At 33.8% G+C, this 19,400-nt stretch overlaps 1 protein-coding gene across 1 annotated transcript in view; it reads left to right on the top strand.

The window, feature by feature from the left end:
- The window catches only part of LOC107189994, a 71,628-nt gene extending 66,830 nt beyond the window's left edge, over positions 1-4,798 (top strand). Inside the window, exon 13 of the mRNA XM_015578705.1 lies at positions 4,621-4,798. Coding sequence (XP_015434191.1) covers positions 4,621-4,798 — 178 coding nt within the window. The remainder of the gene's footprint in view (positions 1-4,620) is intronic.
- Positions 4,799-19,400: the final 14,602 nt, after the last annotated feature.

Here is a 19,400-nt window from a genome sequence, read left to right as displayed (position 1 = left end):
TTAACCTTAATCTTCTTCTCGATTTAATAAAATTCCGTCGTGTGTACGCACGAATGCCGATTTACCAACGAAAGTACAGAAAATACAGAATTTCCTGTTGCTGGCCAGGAAAGAAATTACAACATAATAGTCGAGTTACATAGATTCGTTGTGTTCGTGGTATAAGTCACGACGTTACACCGATTCTGAAACACTGGCACGGTGCACAGTATCAACAATCGATTGCGCCGACATGCCGGGACTGTGGAACACGCAATATCGGAACATAGATTTCATATTTAGATTTGTCGATGTTTCCCTTGCCGTACTTTCTATCCCGAAGTCGAGAAGCCTTGCGGGCACGTTCGTTCTTTCATCTAAGTTCCCCTCCGAGAACTGAATTAAAACCAGTTTCCGAACTTTCGAATTTTATTCTTTACGTGACCGTCGCGGTATTACGAGCTGCAACTTAAAACAACATATTCGTCGGCGTGATTGTTCATTAGTAGTTTGAAGATTTTATGCATTTATCGAAATTCAGTAATAGTGAATGTTTCGGAAAGTTTGTTTGGATTTTCCTTCTATTTCGAACTAGGTAAATAAAGTTTTCTTTGCGTTCAGTTACGACAAATTAATCCATTAAATTTTTTATTCCTATAAATATCAACATTCATTAAAGTAATCACTAACGGTCTTCTAGAATTTAATAATATAGCTGGATTCATAGAAAAAAGAAAATACAATGTTGCCATTTAGACCGTTTTTCTACCTCTAATGTTTTCCGAGATGGTCTACCAAATACATTTTACCACCCTAACTTTGAGGAATGTTTTCGCTACCCCAAGATGATAATCACAGCTAAAAAAAATACGTGTTAAATATTATCATGAGAACTACTTTCTGACGAAGTTGCATCTCAAATCAATGATTGCCACTTCGGTGTGTTCCCTTGTCAGAATTATAAACTACGGCGGGAAGATGTGAATTGAATACTGTTGGCCAACCATTAATGCTACTAGGGTATCTTTTGGTCTTTGCTACAACTTTAGCGTCGTTGAAGAGTATTTGGTGTCCTGTTGTCTTGTGGTGTTCTGCAACAGCTGATTGAATGCAGCCCAATCTGGTGCATCACTCGTGTTCCTTGAGTCGTGTGCTCGCATTCCTCCCAGTTTCGCCAATATAAACTTTTCCGCACGAGCAAGGTATTTTGTAAACTCCCGTAAAAGCTGTGGGCTGATCTTTGGGAGAGGTGAACATCCACTGGGTTTTGGTGTGTGTAGTAAATATGGTTTTTATTTTTTTATCGATCACTTGACCAATTAAAATTTCTTTTGATTGATAAGCAATGAACAGAAACATGAGCAAGCTCCAGTATGTTAGAGAAACACCACAAGGCACACCCGAATATCAGTTTGTCTTTCGACCCTCTGATGAAGCCAGCTGCAATGCTTGCGAAACGTTGGGAAAACAATTCCCACAAGGACATGGCTTACACCCGAAAGCCTCAACAGTGAAAACTGTAAGTCAGTTACAGGTGGGATGTATAATACAAGATATCTGAAATTGTACAAATCCGGAAACTCTACTGTACAATTTACATAAAACAATTCTACAAACCTCATTTTTCTTTTTGATATAAATATTCGGTACGTTTTCATTCTGGTTGTTATGAAATAACTTTTGCAACACACTAAATTATATAAAGATGAGCAATATTCGTACCATCATTGCTATTGTCATTTCAATTTACTAAATGTCAAATACTGCCAGTATTGCATAAATCTAAACATAATGAATCGCTACTTCGTTATTAATAATTCTTCAGATTAATACAATGAGACAATGAAATTGCAGCGTTAATTGGAACACGCCATCGTACCGTATGTTAACGTTCGATAAATACGATTGAAAATAACAAACGCGATATTGATTGCGAGACGGAGTATTTAAATGGCAAAAGCAATCAGTAACTGTTACAACCATTCGAAAGTAAATTGAAATCTTTTCCTTACCGTATTTCATAGTTATGAAATATAATGCTTCGGTAAATCTTGCACTTATATAGAATATTGAACAAGATAATAGAATAGAAAGCCATATAATGTAAATACATATTTCTGGAATTTCATAATATCTATTTTGTTTATTCTTATAACATACGCTGTTTCAGGGAATATTTTGAAAGAATATTCAGCCAAATGGTGGGTTAATAATACAGAACCTATAGTTAATGGTATAATATAAATATTGTATACATAATAAAATACAGGAATTAAAACTCTTAGCATAAAATCTTATTGACGAGAAGTATTTTTATAAAAAAAAAATACACGAATATTTTATGATTGTTAGTCACTGAAATTTGTAAAGTCTTTCGAATTCTCATCGAAGTCATCGAAATTTTTAAGACTTCGTTACTGATGCGGATCATCAGATTTCTTTATACCAAGAAAGCTTCATTTTGAATATACAATGCGAAATTTTATGAAAAAATTCTGAAACTTAAGTAGACAGCTATATACCATTACCTACAATTGTGCTGAACAGGTACTGACTTCTTTTGGCTTCATACAATTTTAGAATATTTAAAAAAAGTATGTCTGTGAGTCCTGTTTCATTGTCTGCACCAATATTTTCAGCAAGTTATATCACAGTAATGATCACAGTAGAACAATCTGTGAATACTCAGACATTTTGATTACAAAGCGATATTCTATTCACAATTAGGAAATTAGGGGACTTTTTCGAATTATTCGGTCTGATAATTCTTTCACCTTCAATTCACGAAAATGATTATACATATATTAGAAACATGAGTTTTAAATGATAAACGTATGTGTGTGTCAACTATTTTTGAGTGCTTGATCTTACAATTTCCGAACCCGAAAATTCTGATTTTGATGAAACTTCACATGAATGTATAACATATTGAACTATGCTTAGAGCAATTTCTTTTTTCAAATTGCAATTCATTTAGTAATATTTCGCACTATTTAATACTTTAAACCAATACTGTTTACTAAAATACGATCTAATAGATTCTATATACATATGTACATACCTACTTCAACAAAACAGGAGATTATTACAAAAATCTAGATCGTTAGAAACAATCATTTGAACATGGAAATAATTTTTTAAATAAAAGTTCTCACTATTGTCCTTTTCCTGAAGAAAGATTTCTCATCGGAAAATTCACGATAATTCGAGTTTCACTAAAAATTTCCAATTTTGAACATATATTCAATTTCATTTAATAATTCAGTATTAAACGAATTTAATTTTCGAACGAGCGATGTTTCATTAACAATATACGACATACTATAATTTTATACGCAAATCGTGACCTATGTTGGTAATTTTCATTCAGAAAAGTACAATGTATGATTTATGTATACCAACTTAACTTCTTTTTCTGTCTATTGAAGCAATTCGAATCTCAATAATGAGATTATTTTGCAGTACAATGTACGTTACATAATACGAAATAAGCATGACGTAAGACAAATTGCAGATATATTATATTTTTATATTGTTGGGTTGCAGTATTTTCTTACATTGTTAAGTTGCAATTTTTCCGCAGCGAATAAATAAAATTACGCATTGCTGCGGTAGATTCTGGGAGTAAGGTATTGCATGACATCGGAAGAAAAAGGTCTAATTCCTTTAATTGCTTTATTATTTTTAATTTTTGCTCTTCGAATATAAGACGTTGTCTATAATTATGACTGTTGTTACACCGATTAATTTAAAAGCATTAAATAGCACAACCAATACAAAAACACTGTACATTAATTTCTTGTCACTAGTTGGCGTATCGAAATTCTGACTGTCCTAATATACAAGGTGTCCCACCTAACTCTGCCAGCCTTAATTATTCTCTTATTTGTCACGGTAAAAAAAATGCTTCTGGAAAAAATTACTGTATTTTAGGGTGGACATTAGGCTATGAGATTGAAGGTCATCTCAAGGTCATATCTTCGGAGATTTCTCTAACGGTAACAGTTTTTTAAATGGAATGCCTTATTTTTTTGTATGCCATTACAAAGAGGAGGTCAAAACATATCCCACAATATATCACACTATAGGGTGACAACACATTGAACATACACTAAAATAATAAATAATGCGATTATGGTGTTTATTTTGTTTCTGCAATTCATTTTCTATGAGCTTCCTCCTCAATCAGTTACATGCACAATTTTCAGCCCAAGGTCATTTCAAGGTCATAGTGTGATACATTGTTGGATACGTTTACGTAATGGCATACAAAAAAATAAGGCATTCCATTTAAAAAACTGTTACCATTAGAGAAATCTCCGAAGATATGACCTTGAGATGACCTTCGACCTCATAGCCTAATGTCCCCCCTAAAATACACTAACTTTTCCCCGAACCATTTTTTTGTACCGTGACAAATAAGAGAATAATTAAGGGTGGCAGAGTTAGGTGGGACACCCTTTACTGACTTACGAAACTTCTGCCGCAAGGAAAAAACCGGGAACATCTTATCAGTCCTTTCCGGTGAATCGCTGGACCCGATAGTTCGTTCGGTTTTTCAGCGATTGAGATTGATGTTTATGTCAATCTTCCGATTCACCGGTCGTTTAATGGTTCTTGTTCTGCACAATGCATGCACAGGGTATCACCGAAGGAAACGGAGGTGCCTGGACCGAGGAGAAGGGAATCGATCGAGCGGAATAAGGCGGTTTCGCCGCCGACATCGCCCACGGATCCGCTCGAGCCATGGAGCACACGTGACATTAAGGACATGAACACGATATTGGCTTGGGAAGAAAACGTGCCGGACAGTCCTTAACGAAACTTTATGATATTATGCGCCGTGCACCTTGCCTTCATGACCAACCGGCCGGCAAAAAGGAAGGTGTTCTTGCGGAATCGCCCGCCAGCTGAAACGCGCCGAGGGATGTCGAACTCGGAATGCTTGCCTGGAACATAGAGGCGCATGATGTTCACGAAGGATTTGACGAGAACTCGTTGGGGGACCTGCACATTTCGTAATGGAATCATCGTGGAAAATAACAACACCAAATATTTATTATACACTCACGTCCATAAGTCATCGAACACTTTTGGCGTATCTCCGGGTTTGAAAATGATCCGAATCTTTGGGAATTTACGTACAGTAAATCCTCGATGAGTGTGCGAAGGCACCTCGACACTGAATATTAAATATTTCATAAAGTAATAGATATATGCGGCTGAAACAAATATCATTAGCTTCAGAATTTCAAGCTCTATCACTGTGCTAAACTTCATTGAAAAGTCAGCGTTGCAACTGAGGACCTGTCTTTGTCAGTTCCGAGAAGCCTTCGAACAGTCATCGAGGATTTACTGTACAGTGGACTCTAACTATGTTGCCACTCAGCATATTGCCACGCGAGGCACTTCCCCTTCACGCGTACTTTCTCCCACCAACGCACAGTGGTCCAGAATCAAAATTTAACAGGTCATAGGTACGCTTATTTTGCTTAACACGTTAACAGCCACGTCAGTCACCGGTGACTGACGATGTATAATTTAAAAAATTATATTCTTATATAAAATAGTTTGAGCATGTTTAAAAGAATCTACAAAAATACGTGTAATAGTATACAGATTTCGGTAAGATACATACAAGGAATAAATATAAAGATATACATGTAGTCTTATGGCAACCTTTTGTACTTTTCTGGCTGCCGGCATATCGCGACGTGAACGGAAAGGACAACGAAGTAGGCCCGGCGCTTAACGTGTTAAGGAATCAAAAATGTGGAAATTCATAAATTTTGTTCAAATCGAAGTAGGTGAATGAACACATTTTTATTAATTTTTGGTATCTGTTTCGATGACGTCATCGTTGACTAAAAGTGCTTTCAACATTTCCGTGAATGTCTGAATTTTTAGAGAATTTTTTCTATGTTCGACTGAGATTGGTGATACGAAAGGGTATAATGGGAACATTGGTGCATGGAACAAATCTTCGATGGCTGTTAATAACTTGAGTTGATTTTCTCTCCTGAGGATGAAACTTTGTTTTTGATCATTTGAACCAATTAATCTGCACTTGGCATGGATGGAGCTCTGGACTCAGTGCCATTTCACTCCCCTACAGCCCCGACCATGGCAATATAGTAAGAGTCCATTGTATTTCTAAATAACTGTACAAGATATTTCGATGGAACTTTTTATGTTGTATTAACATATCTTTAGACACTAATTTCCCATTTTTATATAGTCATACAATAATGTTTTCTTGTTGTAGATGGTGCTGATATAGATTCCTTTACTCTCATCCGTCCCTGGTGTCAATTTGACACATCTTTCCCTTAAGAAATGATATCATTCTGTCATGTGCAGGCAAATTTAACTGAAACTCCGTAATTTTTATTATCGAGAAATTGCAAATTTAACTATTTATCACTTCATTGTATTACTTTTTACCAGTCAATTTGACACCGAGGGACAAATTAAGTTGGGAAAATGAGGGATGGATGAGGGTTAAATTGGCTCGACTATGGATAATGTTACAAAATTTAGAATTGACTATTATTTTGTCATTTTTGTTAAGTAATTCTGAAAGATGTTTGGGGTATGTTTAAGATCGTAATCTCACTGACAAATAGAATAATTGTCATTAACATTTCGATATCCATTTTTCTCAAAGGAAACAAGTGTCCGGTGACTGATGGACGGAAGTGCAGTAACTGTATCGAGAAATAAAGTAATATTAAGAACTTTTGTCCAGTATAAAGCTGTCAATACATATAGAGTTAAATGGTAACAGTCTCCTCTAAAAATAAATTCAGCTCCTTCGACACATTCGATCTACATAATTTGTTTCAACCTTATCAAATGTTCTTTCCTTTAGCTCAATTTTCGGTTTTGAAAAAAATATAATAATCGAAAGAAGATCTGGGTAATAGTTGAGGCCATTCTTTTTAGACCTGATCGCCAAGTATCGATAAAAAATGTTTTAGTATTTTTTATCACATAAAATTCAGGAAAAATTTAATCAGCTCCTTCGACATATTCGATTTAATTTGTTTCAACGTCATCAAATGTTCTTTCCTTTATTTCAATTTTCGATTTTGAAAAAAATATAATAATCGAAAGAAGATCTGGGTAATAGTTGAGGCCATTTTTTTTAGACTTGATCGCCAAGTATCGATGAAAAATGTTTTAGTATTTTTATCACATAAAATTCAGTAAAACTTTAATCAGCTCCTTCGACATATTCGATTTAATTTGTTTCAACATTATCAAATGTTCTTTCCTTTATCTCAATTTTCGGTTTTGAAAAAAATATAATAATCGAAAGAAGATCTGGGTAATAGTTGAAGCCATTTTTTCTAGACTTGATTGCCAAGTATCGATAAAAAATGTTTTAGTATTTTTTATCAAATCTCGTAGAGCGAAGTAGTAAACTTCACTGGGTACAGAAGCGTTTCTTGGAAAGTTGGCTCGGTAAGGATCCTCAGATCCGAAGCCACTTACATAATTTGAGTTCGAAACTTCCACGAATTACAGAGTGCCAGAGATATTGCTTAGCCACTGAAGTAGATTTCAAGAAAGTCACTATTGTTTATTCACGTTAAAGGTAGACTGCAGTCACAGCAAAATCACTTGACTATTCGAAAAGACGAACGGGTCGCTGGAGTACCTTTTCTAAGGAAAACTTGTTCACTTAGCACGGGAAAAGGATGTTTCTTAAATATTACGTTATTATTGGCCTATTTATTAAGGGAAAGAAATTAATTTGGTGAAATAAGGCGAGTACATTAATGAATGAACACTTAAGGGATTTTGTAACTATTACAGTCAAATTTTAAATGATAACAATATTAATATATATTTAGCAAATGAAAATAAGATTTTTTAATACCTATACTTTTTGATATCGTATACATTTCAGTTTGAGAAATTGGAAAAATGGGAGTAATTAAATTAAAACAAAAGAATATAGATTTCACCAGTGAATGAACACTTCTAATCAGTAAATAAACGATAGTTTGCATATGCGAATAAATGAAAAAAACATGATTAAAAAAAGACAATATTTGAAATATTTATTATATAATACGTGAATAACACTTATAATTTATAAATGTTTAAGTAACTAATATGTATATGTAAAAAAATGTATAGATAGTGTTTGATTTTCATGGAGGCTGTTACCGTAATTAAAGAAATACTCGACCAAATTCAATTTCTATGGAATTTGTTTAGAAATTAATAATATTAATTGTTGATAATGTATTTCAATATTTACCTATGTGTAAAAGTAAATGAAAATTTGCAGTAACGAAGAATATACAAATTTTATGTCATCTGAGTTTTTCCATGGTTCAGCAGGAGTAGTAATATGTCTGGAAAAGATAAATTCCAAAATTCTGTTTTGCAACTTGTAGAATTGAATGATTCACTTACAGGATACTGAATTTACAACATAAGTAATAACATTAAATAATTAAATAACAGAAGATTTACGAACAAATAATACAGAAAACATGAACGTTATGTACTTTAAAAACGTACTAAAATATAAAAACTGAAGAGTTAGAAGTGGACTTCACTTTGTGTTTCTTTTAGACTAAGGCATTTCAAGTTTATTTCTGAGAAAATGATTGTCTTGGTTTTCTCGATCATTTCAATTCAATCTTTCATTTCGGAAAATATATATTTTTTAAATACAATGAATGCGAAACATTCATAAAATAAATATTAAGCAGAAAAAGTAATTCCCTTGCTAATAAATTTATTCTGGAATAAACGATGTAACATAAACTAAAAAGAATTGATAATATTCCTTCCAATTTTTCATTCTATACCATCGCTAATATTTTCGTAAAAAGTCTACTGTTTCGTTATTCATACTGTTAAAATATTATCTCTTCTTCCAGATAATTAAAATATTCATCAGAAATATTAATTTCATTGAGCAATGTGCACCGCACTTTGTGGTCAAAATTACATAGAAAGGATGTGAAAAATCGCAGAATTTGTCTAAAGAGTAACATACGATGTAATTGTAGTATTACAGAACTTTTGTTATGGTTCCATTTAATTTCGAAATTTTTTTCTTCCCACTTTAATGAATAATGTACCGTTTGTTCCTCTACATACGTGTAAATTTACTACAGAAAATATCCTATTCAATTTGTAATTTCTTCAAATATTGAGAATCCATATATTCGAAGGTGTGTCCATAAAGAGAACAAATAGGGCTATATCCTAATTTTTTGAAATTTGTAAATAGTTCCCCTGTATAAAGACAGAGCATATATTTAAAACAAGTGCAAAATAACTGGTTAATAAATATCTTTTTTTAACTGAAATAATTTTTATTTGGTACTCTTATGTCTCCACTATATATACCCGCAAAGCTCATTTTGATCAGTTTGTTAGTTCAATAGTTATGATTTATTGAAAAAAGGTTGACTCTAAATTTCAAACAGCTGTAAAATCAACAATTTTTAAAATTTTCAGAAATCCATCGAAATACGTTTACATATCGTTAAAGACTACAACATATCTAAATTTGAACAAAATCCGAAATGGTGCTCCAAAAAGTGTTCGTTTTCGCGTGGAACAACCCTAATTAAACAGTCCGAACACTTAAGTTTGCACGCGCAAAGCGATATGTCGTCGAGCCAAGTAGGTAGTCGCAAGAGCATGCAACAGCAATTAGTCTTCTTATCGAAATAGTCTCATTAATAAACTACGTTGCTGCCCCATTTTTAGCGCATTTAGAGTAACGCAGCCCACAGATGGTAGACATTGCATGTAAGAAAAAAAATATAAGAAAGTATCGCATAAAATGGTTCCGTTTCTATCGAAGAGACAATTTGTAACAGCACCAAATTGTCAGTAATAGGAACATGGGCGTAGCCAGGTTATCAATTTGGGGGGGGGCAAAAATATTAACACATCGATTGCTATAGTGAAAAAGGCTGTACGTAGCCAGACACACTTTATTTTGTTTTTAAGGTCATAAATCGTTCAAAATGTATGCGTTATGTTAATAGAGGCTGTTGGTCGTGTTTCAAATTATACTGCAATATTAAATATTACGCAAAAATTTTGTTACTTTGGGAAGAGGGGGCGGGGGCAAAATTCACTTTTTTCCATCCAGAGGGGAGTACCACCCCCCCCCTGCCCCCCGTGGCTACGCCCATGAAAAGGAAAAATCAATTAGTTGTATGTTATCCTTGTACGTTGTATTATTCATACCTTTTTGAATAATTATTTGGGTGAACGTATATTTCGATAACGCCCAATACTTGTGCGGATAAACCTATCGTAAATGGGGAAGTAGGCTGTAGCTGGTATGCGCAATGTGTAGATAATATTTTATTGTTCGAAAGTTTGACGTTAATAATTTTGACGAAGTTGTTTCCATGGAACGAAATCTCTAATTACGCGCATAATGTCATGAATAACCTATTGTCTCGCGACGCCAAAAGAGATAATTAGGAAATTTGAAGATGTTTGTTTGAAGGAAGGTCTTTATGCGTTCGACGAAAACAAACCAACACGAATATCAACATTTTGTCTATGCGCCGTAGATGGAAAATCGTGGAAACTGAGGTGTATTCAAATAATTCGTTCAAGAAAATAAGAACTTTCATCGTGATAACGTATCCCATCTTAATTTATTGTTATTTACAATTTTTTTGTGTCTGTAATATGAAAAACCGATAGGAAAGGAATATAGTTTAGAAAAGGGGTGATAGACGACGCATTAAGAGAAAGAATAATCAAAGTATTGAATTGAAAATTTCTACATTTCAATTATTTAGTTTATTATACCGTCAACGTTGATACATATAAGTTTACCGAATTTTACAGTAAAGTTAGCTTTTAGGCGAATGATCTTTATTGTAAATAGTAATGAAAAATCCGTAATGAAAACCAGCAAAGCATACCGTAATATAATTACCTAAAAGTCGTAAAAGTGTACTAAATGTTTGATTACACGTATTTAAGTACTCAATCTTATACAAAATGCGAGAAAATTTCAAATACAATAACTTTTTTAATAATGCAAAAAACAAAATTTCACTTGATCCGTATTTTATATTGAGGTACATAGTTTGCACATACAAATGTACAAGACAATCGATAAACATTCGACCAGGAAAATTAACAAAAAAATGCTGTTTTTTAAATGTATTGTATAAACAAATGGATTATTCTGGAATCCAATTACATAGCTGGATTCCTTCTAAAAAAACACAGTATTGAAATTTATTCCGTTTTTATATCTCTAATAGTTTCCGAGGTTTCGACAGAATACAGTTCACACCCCTAACTTTGAGGGTTGTTTTCACCCCTTTAACGTGGATAAGAGCAGGTAAGAAAAAATACGTGTCGAATATTTTTATGAGAACTATAATCCCACACAGTTGCATCAAAATCAGCGATTGTCAATTCGGTATGTTCCCTTGTAAAAGAGAGAAAGAGATTGGGTGAAATATAAAATTTTGGTTATTCGTTCCCCCAGAAGTGTTCTTCTGTACGTACTTTCTACAGTTTTCATTCGAACGCAACCGCGCACGGGAGAGCAAAAAGCAAGAGAACGGACGAGATACGCTCAGCGATGTTCACCACTTTGAAAACTTTCCACCACTCCCACGCGTATTGAAACAGTAATGATATGGGAAAGGAGCCAGTGGGATAACGAAATGAAAACACGTGCTGAACATCCAAGAATCGTCCAACTTCCGAGAGTTGTCGGCCCCGTTTACGCGTTATAGCGTTCCCGCCTGGGGAACGATACGCTGAAAGAAACTTCCGGCTCCGGTCGAAATAAAAATTAAACGGCGGATAATTGCCCGCCTAAATGCTCGTAAATACGGAAATTTTTCTTTGGAAAAGTCTTACGGTGCGCCAGGCTTTAACGAAGTTACAGACAACATTGTTCGGGAGAGACCGCCGTTGCTTAACATCGTTTTTACGCGATCCCTCGAGGCTGCGTGGGTGTCATTCTCAATGATATTTCGTGTGAAAAATGCAGGAAAGTTTTCATTAAAGTAAGTACATTTAACGACGTAAGTTAAGTTTTTTGTTCCCATTGTAGCCATATGGATATATATTACAGGCTCCTCTCGATTATTGTCTGGCTTGTTCTACACGATTATTGTCCAGGCGTTATCTCCACCACTGGGGGGGGGGGGTAAAGAAAACGAATTTGCGAGGGACTGAAGCATTTCTCCTTATACAATTATTGTCCCGGCGCAGACCTGAGTTCGGGACAATAATCGAGAGGAGTCTGTATAAATTACAGGACAATATAATTAATATCATGAATATTTTTCATATCTGCGAGTATACATATAATTGCTTCTTCTCGTTTTGTATCGATGGCATGGCAATAATTTTAATATGCATTTAAACAGGACCGTTCCTGGGTTGATGGTCGCCCGGGTGCAAAAACAGTATCGCCGCCCTTATTAATTTAATTTTATGTAATTAAGAATTTGATATGCAGTCCTTACTTTTATAGTTATATATATAGTCTTTTAATATTTGTCATTCAAAAGGAATGTTTCTTAATTTTTTTGCTCATAAAATGAAAGAAAAATCCTTAAAAAAGATGGTTTTATTTAAAACTAATATTTTATTTAACCATAATAATGATGTTATGATTGATAAATAGCGACCATTAATTAGCAATAAATATGGTTTAAATATTTTATGCTATTGTGGACTGTCCATAAAGATAGTTCATTCTTGTAAAACAAACATATAAAGTTTATTTGATTGAATTCGATTTGTCTAAAATTGTTATAATCATAACAAAAATCTTGTTTATTATTTTTACTACCCAAAATTGTACATATAATAAATGATGCGAGGGCACCTTTTGCACCCCCGCCAGGAACGGCCCTGCATTTACAGCCTTATCGATAAAATAAGATGTTATATTCCTTTGTGTCTTTCATTTGTTGGAATTCAAGTGTTGAGCATTGTTAGCAATATAATAAAAACTTATGAAGCCCTAAGTTCTTTCAAATATGTATTTCAAGAATGTTTGCTGATCAAAGGTAGAGAAAAGGGGTTTCATTATGCACGGTGAGTTATATTTACTTACTAGGTATACAAATTTTTAATGTAAATTATTATACATAACTCTGATGAAGATAGAAAAATTTATCAGATGGCAACAAATGAACAGTGGCATTATAAACGCTTTCAAAATGTTAAGATAGTCTTATAAATCATTTATGTCATGTAATGTAGAGAAAAATAAAGAGAAAGAAATTTGAAAATGAAAAAGTTACGAAATGAAACAATGAGCCAATGACTGTGTAGTATATTTTTTATCGACTATGTATACACGTATGTATGTATATTGTCGGTTGAGTAAAGAACGTAACGAACGTAACAAAAAATATGCAAAATCGATAAATATTAATTATATATAAGCATGAATTAAATGTATGATATTTACGAAAAGTATTTTGTTTATTATTTTATGTCGGTTCAGAGTCGGTATGAAAGAATATTCTAATGAAAAAGTGAAGATAATAAGAAGAAAATAAGACCATGCTCGTAGCACTGGCTGTGTATAGCATAAGTAGAAACAGTGAGTAGAACATAGACGCACTAGTCAGACTATCATTGGCGAAAATCTGAAATAATAATTTCCGTAGTAAAAATTATTCACTTAGTGAACGAAACAAGTGGTAAAAGAAATAAAGGATAGTAATAATAGATAAAACAAATAAAAAGTTTATGTAAAATATAAATACAAAAATAAGTGTTTCGGTGATTATGAAAATGGCTTAAGTCAATACCATATTTAGTGGAAATACTTCCGTATTATTGTAATTAAAATCAACATGGCATCAAATAGGTGATAAGTTTACTTTCTTCAAATTTTCGACTTACACCAATTTCATAATCACCGTCATTAATTACGTCTTTATAAAATACAGGCGAAGAAGATGAAACAGTAATAGGAGGAAGTGTTTAATTATCTTCAGGTGTTGAACAACATTTTTGAACACTCTTACTATAATATCATCGTATTATTGAGGAATGTGAATTTTTATTTAATACCTTGTAATACTGTTTATACAGTCTTTTTCATATTACAATGAGCACGTATTTTTCTTTGACTGGTGATTTTCAATACGATGTACTCATTATGTAAACATTATAAAGTTTTAAGCCCTCTTCCTTTCATATACATACAAGACTATTTTCTAGTACATATAAATAATTCCTATAGTAATCACGTTAATTTGTTTCATGAATAGGCTGCAGATTTTTATACAAAATCAAATTTGTTTTCCCTCTTAAGTATCTTATTGGATTCAGAGTAAAATAGAAAATTCGTTGGGTCTGATGAAACTTTTGTTATTTATTGTATTTTACAGAGCCATATAGGTTATAAATGCATAAAATCCGCAGTCTATTCATGAATGATATATCCATGAATTTTCAAATTCGATTTTCATTAAATATAAAACTCCATACGAAAAGTATTATTATTAAAAAATCTTTTAATCTGTCTTTATATGTAAAATCACCTTCTACTCGAATACACTCTTTAATGCAAACAAAATAACACTTTGAACACTGTTTTTCTTCTGCAAGTTACAATACATCATAAGTCAGTTTACAAGTATTTTCTTTTGTATATCTGACCCTTGATTGGTGAAATTCGATATTGACGATTCCCTACTCGACGGATCAGATACCAACGTTCGTAACCCCATGGGACCTCATACTGACATACTGAGAATCCGGGAACCCTATACTAACAACCCTTCCACCCCCTTGCCCCCCCCCCCCACTCGACGAAACAGCGTATAGAAGAGTTTCGGACACGTGGAACATGATACAGCGATATCGAACCCGTGGGATTCGACACAGACGCCCTAGAATACACCAGACTCGATGCAGACAATTCGAAATGCCTGGCATAGGATTGACATTCGCAATGTCCCTAGTAGCATTTATAGTTGGCCAACGGTGTCCAACAGTTTGGAGTTGGTTGGGGTATAGTTAGTGCTTTTTGCCTACAAATTCCCAAAATAGGGCCTACGATGAAAAAGTTATGACAATTTGCCAACGAATATCCAATGTTGAGCCTACAATTATTATAGTTGTTTAAATTAACAAGAAATTTACAATGATAGTACAACATTTGCCCACCCAAAGTTTGCCAACATTTAAATATCGTCTTAAAGACGTCAGAAACGTTGCTGCCACTAAAAAATTGTTATTATATTTCAAATTGATTTTTTTGGTTTCTTATTTATGAATATACTCACAATTTGTTACCGTCGCGCAATACGTTTGACATTTGACATTTTGTGAAAATAGAGTCAGAGGACAGAAGATTGGGAATAACTGCTACTTATAATAATTATTTGTAATAATTAGCTACATGTGCAAATTGTAAATAATAAATTATAAAGGTAACTTTGCTGATAAACACTTATACAGGGTGTAACAAAAATGTTGTCCGACCCGGAAATGGGGCACTCGGGGGGTGAATTGGAACAAGTTTTTCCTTAGCAACAATGTAATCTGAGGCTTCGTTGCCGAGATATTAACGAAAAACACCGACCAATCAGAGCGCGAGTTTGCCAGCCGAGTTCCCGCGGTTGCGTTGCCTACAAATCGCAGCGCGAAGCCACCACTAGCGCGGGAACTCGGTTGGCAAACTCGCCCTCTGATTGGTCGGGGTTTTTCGTTAATATCTCGGTAACGAAGCCTCAGATTACATTGTCGCTAAGGAAAAAGTTGTTTCAATTAACCCCCCGAGTGCCCCGTTTCCGGGTCGGACAACATTTTTGTTACACCCTGTATTTACATCACTGTTCCCAACGAGCGTTGCTACAAAAATAGATGCTCGAAGTTCATATTCCCACCTATTCCTCCTCCCTCTCTCTCTCCTCTCTCTTTGTCTCTCTGTCTGTTTTAACGATCCAACTTGATTTCTGGTAGGAAAATATTATTCCTCGGCGAGTGAGGCAGTCGCTATTTCATTGAGAAATCGATTTCGAAAACACTGCTCCGGGGTGAAACTAGCGGCGAGATTATCCGACAGCAGTGAAACGCCAAGGATAAAATGTCGGGACGGATTTTCGGTCGTTGGAAGCCGACGAAAATCGGCGGTATGACAGGTCATATCTCGTTCTGCCTCTTATTGTTCTTAACGGGCCGCTGTGATTGCATGCTACTGGGGACAATATCACCGGTTCTCGACCGCAACGCGACTCATTACTGCCAGATTTGCGCGAATCACACAATGTGCCAATTTCCGGTATGTATAACACCCGCTGCGATCCAACAGTAATTAAAATAAACAATGTCATTTCAACGATGTGATCCTGATTCAAATATATTTCCGTTTTCCCGCTAATGTCCCAGATAGCACATGACGCCCAATGACGCCTTAAAGACGGCTTAAAGGCGCCTTAGACCTAAAATAGCCGTAAAATAGACATCTTCAGTGCGTCATGTGCTGTCTGGGATCGGGTCTTTCACGATGGATTTTATAGGTTAGGAATCCAGAGAGCACATGACGCCTAGTGACGCCTTGAAGACGGCTTAAAGCCGCCTTAAACCTAAAACAGCCGTAAAATGGACGTCTTCAAGGCGTCATGTACCTATCTGAGTATGTATTAATAATGTGCAGTGGAATGTTAATTATCAGAATACGCGTTAAATCGTCGTGGTTCTTTGAGGAATATAAATGTGTGAATGGGAAGAAGTAGTAATAATTAGAACAATAATAATACATTGTTACTGCGTATTGTGAAATAAATGTACAGTAACTAAAATGAAATATTTTCTGTATTCGAACGTGAAATTGTTGCTATTGACCTAACCTATGAGAATTCATGTTCCATAATTTATTTTTCAGTATTAATTTGTTACTTACTGGAATGAAATTGTTTTGGAAAAATGACATCTACAAAGTTCACGTTGGAAATAAAATATTTAGACAAATTTATACGTATAGTAGTAAAATGACGAACATTTCTGTAAGAGAACACATCGCTATTAATGTGTTATATTTTGTAGTTTTCAAAAAATATTGGTCTTATGTCTTGAAGTCAAGATTCTCTTAGGTTTATTTAGAAATAAGGGAATTTCGGTATAAAATCAAGTACTTAAAATGCCTTACGTATGATTTAAATATAGGTTAAGAAAAATAACCGTGTTATGTGAATTCGTGTTATACAAAACTAACGGTAAATATTCACAAAAGAGGATCCAGCTCCGACCTTAACATATGTTGTCAACGATACTTTTAAGAATTTAACTACCATGCTATACGGGGGTTACTTGCATAAAATTACTCCTAATAATGTCTTTCAAACATATTTTAAAATTGTTTCAAAATTATATTATTGGAATAGTGACTTATATTAGTCGTCAGATGTAGTAGACTGTTCCCGGTTATTCCTATTATAGAACCGGTCGATTAAAATTCAAAGCAATACAATAACGTTAATGCTGAGCAATGCATTAGCATTAACGTTATTCTTATGCATTTGGATGACTTCTGTTACACTTATCTTTCTTTATTAATTCAATAACAATCGTGGAACAATAATAGCAAGATCGAAAGATTCACTAATGTTTGTAAAATTTTATTATAGATAAGTAGAAATTATAACGAATGTTTTTTATAAGTAGGGGTAGTATATAAGAAACACACTAGAAATACAAAAACATAAATGTTAAACAATTTTTCAAAATTAACAGGTAAAAAATTTCGGACAGAGGACATAACATTATTTAATGGTACTTTCAGCATGTTGTACCTAGGCATTTATGTATGTATATTATATCTTCAAAACAGTGGAAATAGTTTTTTCTTTGGAATCAATTATTTTTAATAAGGGTTCCTTCTTAATTATAAAACATGAAAACGTTTGGGATTTATTATTGGATCGAAAGCAAAAAAATCATCGTCCAGTATAAACGCCAAAAAACGCCTCATCAATAATGCAGAGTGTCCAGCACTCGGACGCTTCAAACGAAGCAGGAATTGCTTCCTGTGAAGTCAGATCAGAGGAAACCAGTGTTTTCAAATAACGAAGAGGTTTCTGTATTGCTCTGGGATACCAAAATAAGTAAACTTTTTAGAAACTAATAGTTATACATAAAATGATCATATTAAAAGTATAAAGCTCAATACTATTAGGTCAGAATTTACATGGCCGTTGGAATATATTAAGATTAAATCTGTCTCCACTATAATTGCAAAATATGTGCAAAATTAACAAAGTTCGCAGAGTTGCGATAGACTTTGCGGAAATGATTTAATTTGCAGTGAAGGCATTTTGACCAATTTATGTAAATTATATTATATCGACAAATTATTTCGTACTAAATAAACTATATTAATATATTTTAAATACAATGTTTCATATTTCTCGACCAATTAAATTGAAAGTTTACACGTACATTAAATTTATACGCGATGTTATTTCTTTAACTATTGAAAATGCGAAAAAATGTTTCATATGAAAGTTGTTTGATTTTATGGAGTAAACTTAATAGAATATTTGATTTTTTTAAAATTGTTATTTTAAGAAATTTCAATAACAATGTAATTTTTTAAAACGGAACTACATACTTTATATTACTGGCACGTTATTAGGTATTTCAAGATGAATTCAATGACATATTTCTAAGTCTTGCTTGAACAATAATTTCTCGGATAACTACATGAATATTGGTAGCAATTTCATTCTTTCTTGCCTCGTGGATTACACGTTATGGGTAAAAGACGTTAACCGAACTGAACGTTTGCCAGCAATATTTATGGTCAGGTATCGATAGCATCGACACAGTATCAGATCCAACACTACCCCACAGATCATTTATATTTAAAAAAGAGTAGACACATACTAGTTCATACACACGTAGTTCTATAATCACCGTATTTTATAATCTATAATTTAAATGCTATGGTTTCATAAAATAAATTACTATAATCAAAGTGCTTGTTGTCCCTTCGGTAAGAAGGGTGGTCCATCAAGCGTGTTTATTTAATCGTCGCCACGGCAAGTGCAAATTCATCCGACCCAAAAGATCGTCAGATCACCCACGGATCGATATAAATACATTATTATACCGATTACGGTATAAGATAATGCTAGTATAATTTTATGAAATATTTCGTCATACCAGGAAGACAACTCCAATGGGGATGACAACTTTTTTCGTCATGAAAATTTTTAATGGTACGCATTACGTTTTACGTTGTTCTTACCCATTAAAACCTAGCGTGGCCATATGGGAAAATATATATACATATATAGAATATATATGGGCCATATGGGCCCATTGTGGAACGAGTTGAACAAAAATTAATTCCCCGGTTAACAGGTTAATAATCCGTGACGTGTTAAATTTGTGACTACTCATTCTAACAGCTCGAA

Source organism: Dufourea novaeangliae, unplaced genomic scaffold (genome assembly GCF_001272555.1).
Source record: "Dufourea novaeangliae isolate 0120121106 unplaced genomic scaffold, ASM127255v1 scaffold11, whole genome shotgun sequence".
Lineage (NCBI taxonomy): Eukaryota > Metazoa > Arthropoda > Insecta > Hymenoptera > Halictidae > Dufourea > Dufourea novaeangliae.
The sequence above is the reverse complement of the archived record's forward strand: the minus strand, read 5'-3'. Positions and strand labels throughout refer to the sequence as shown.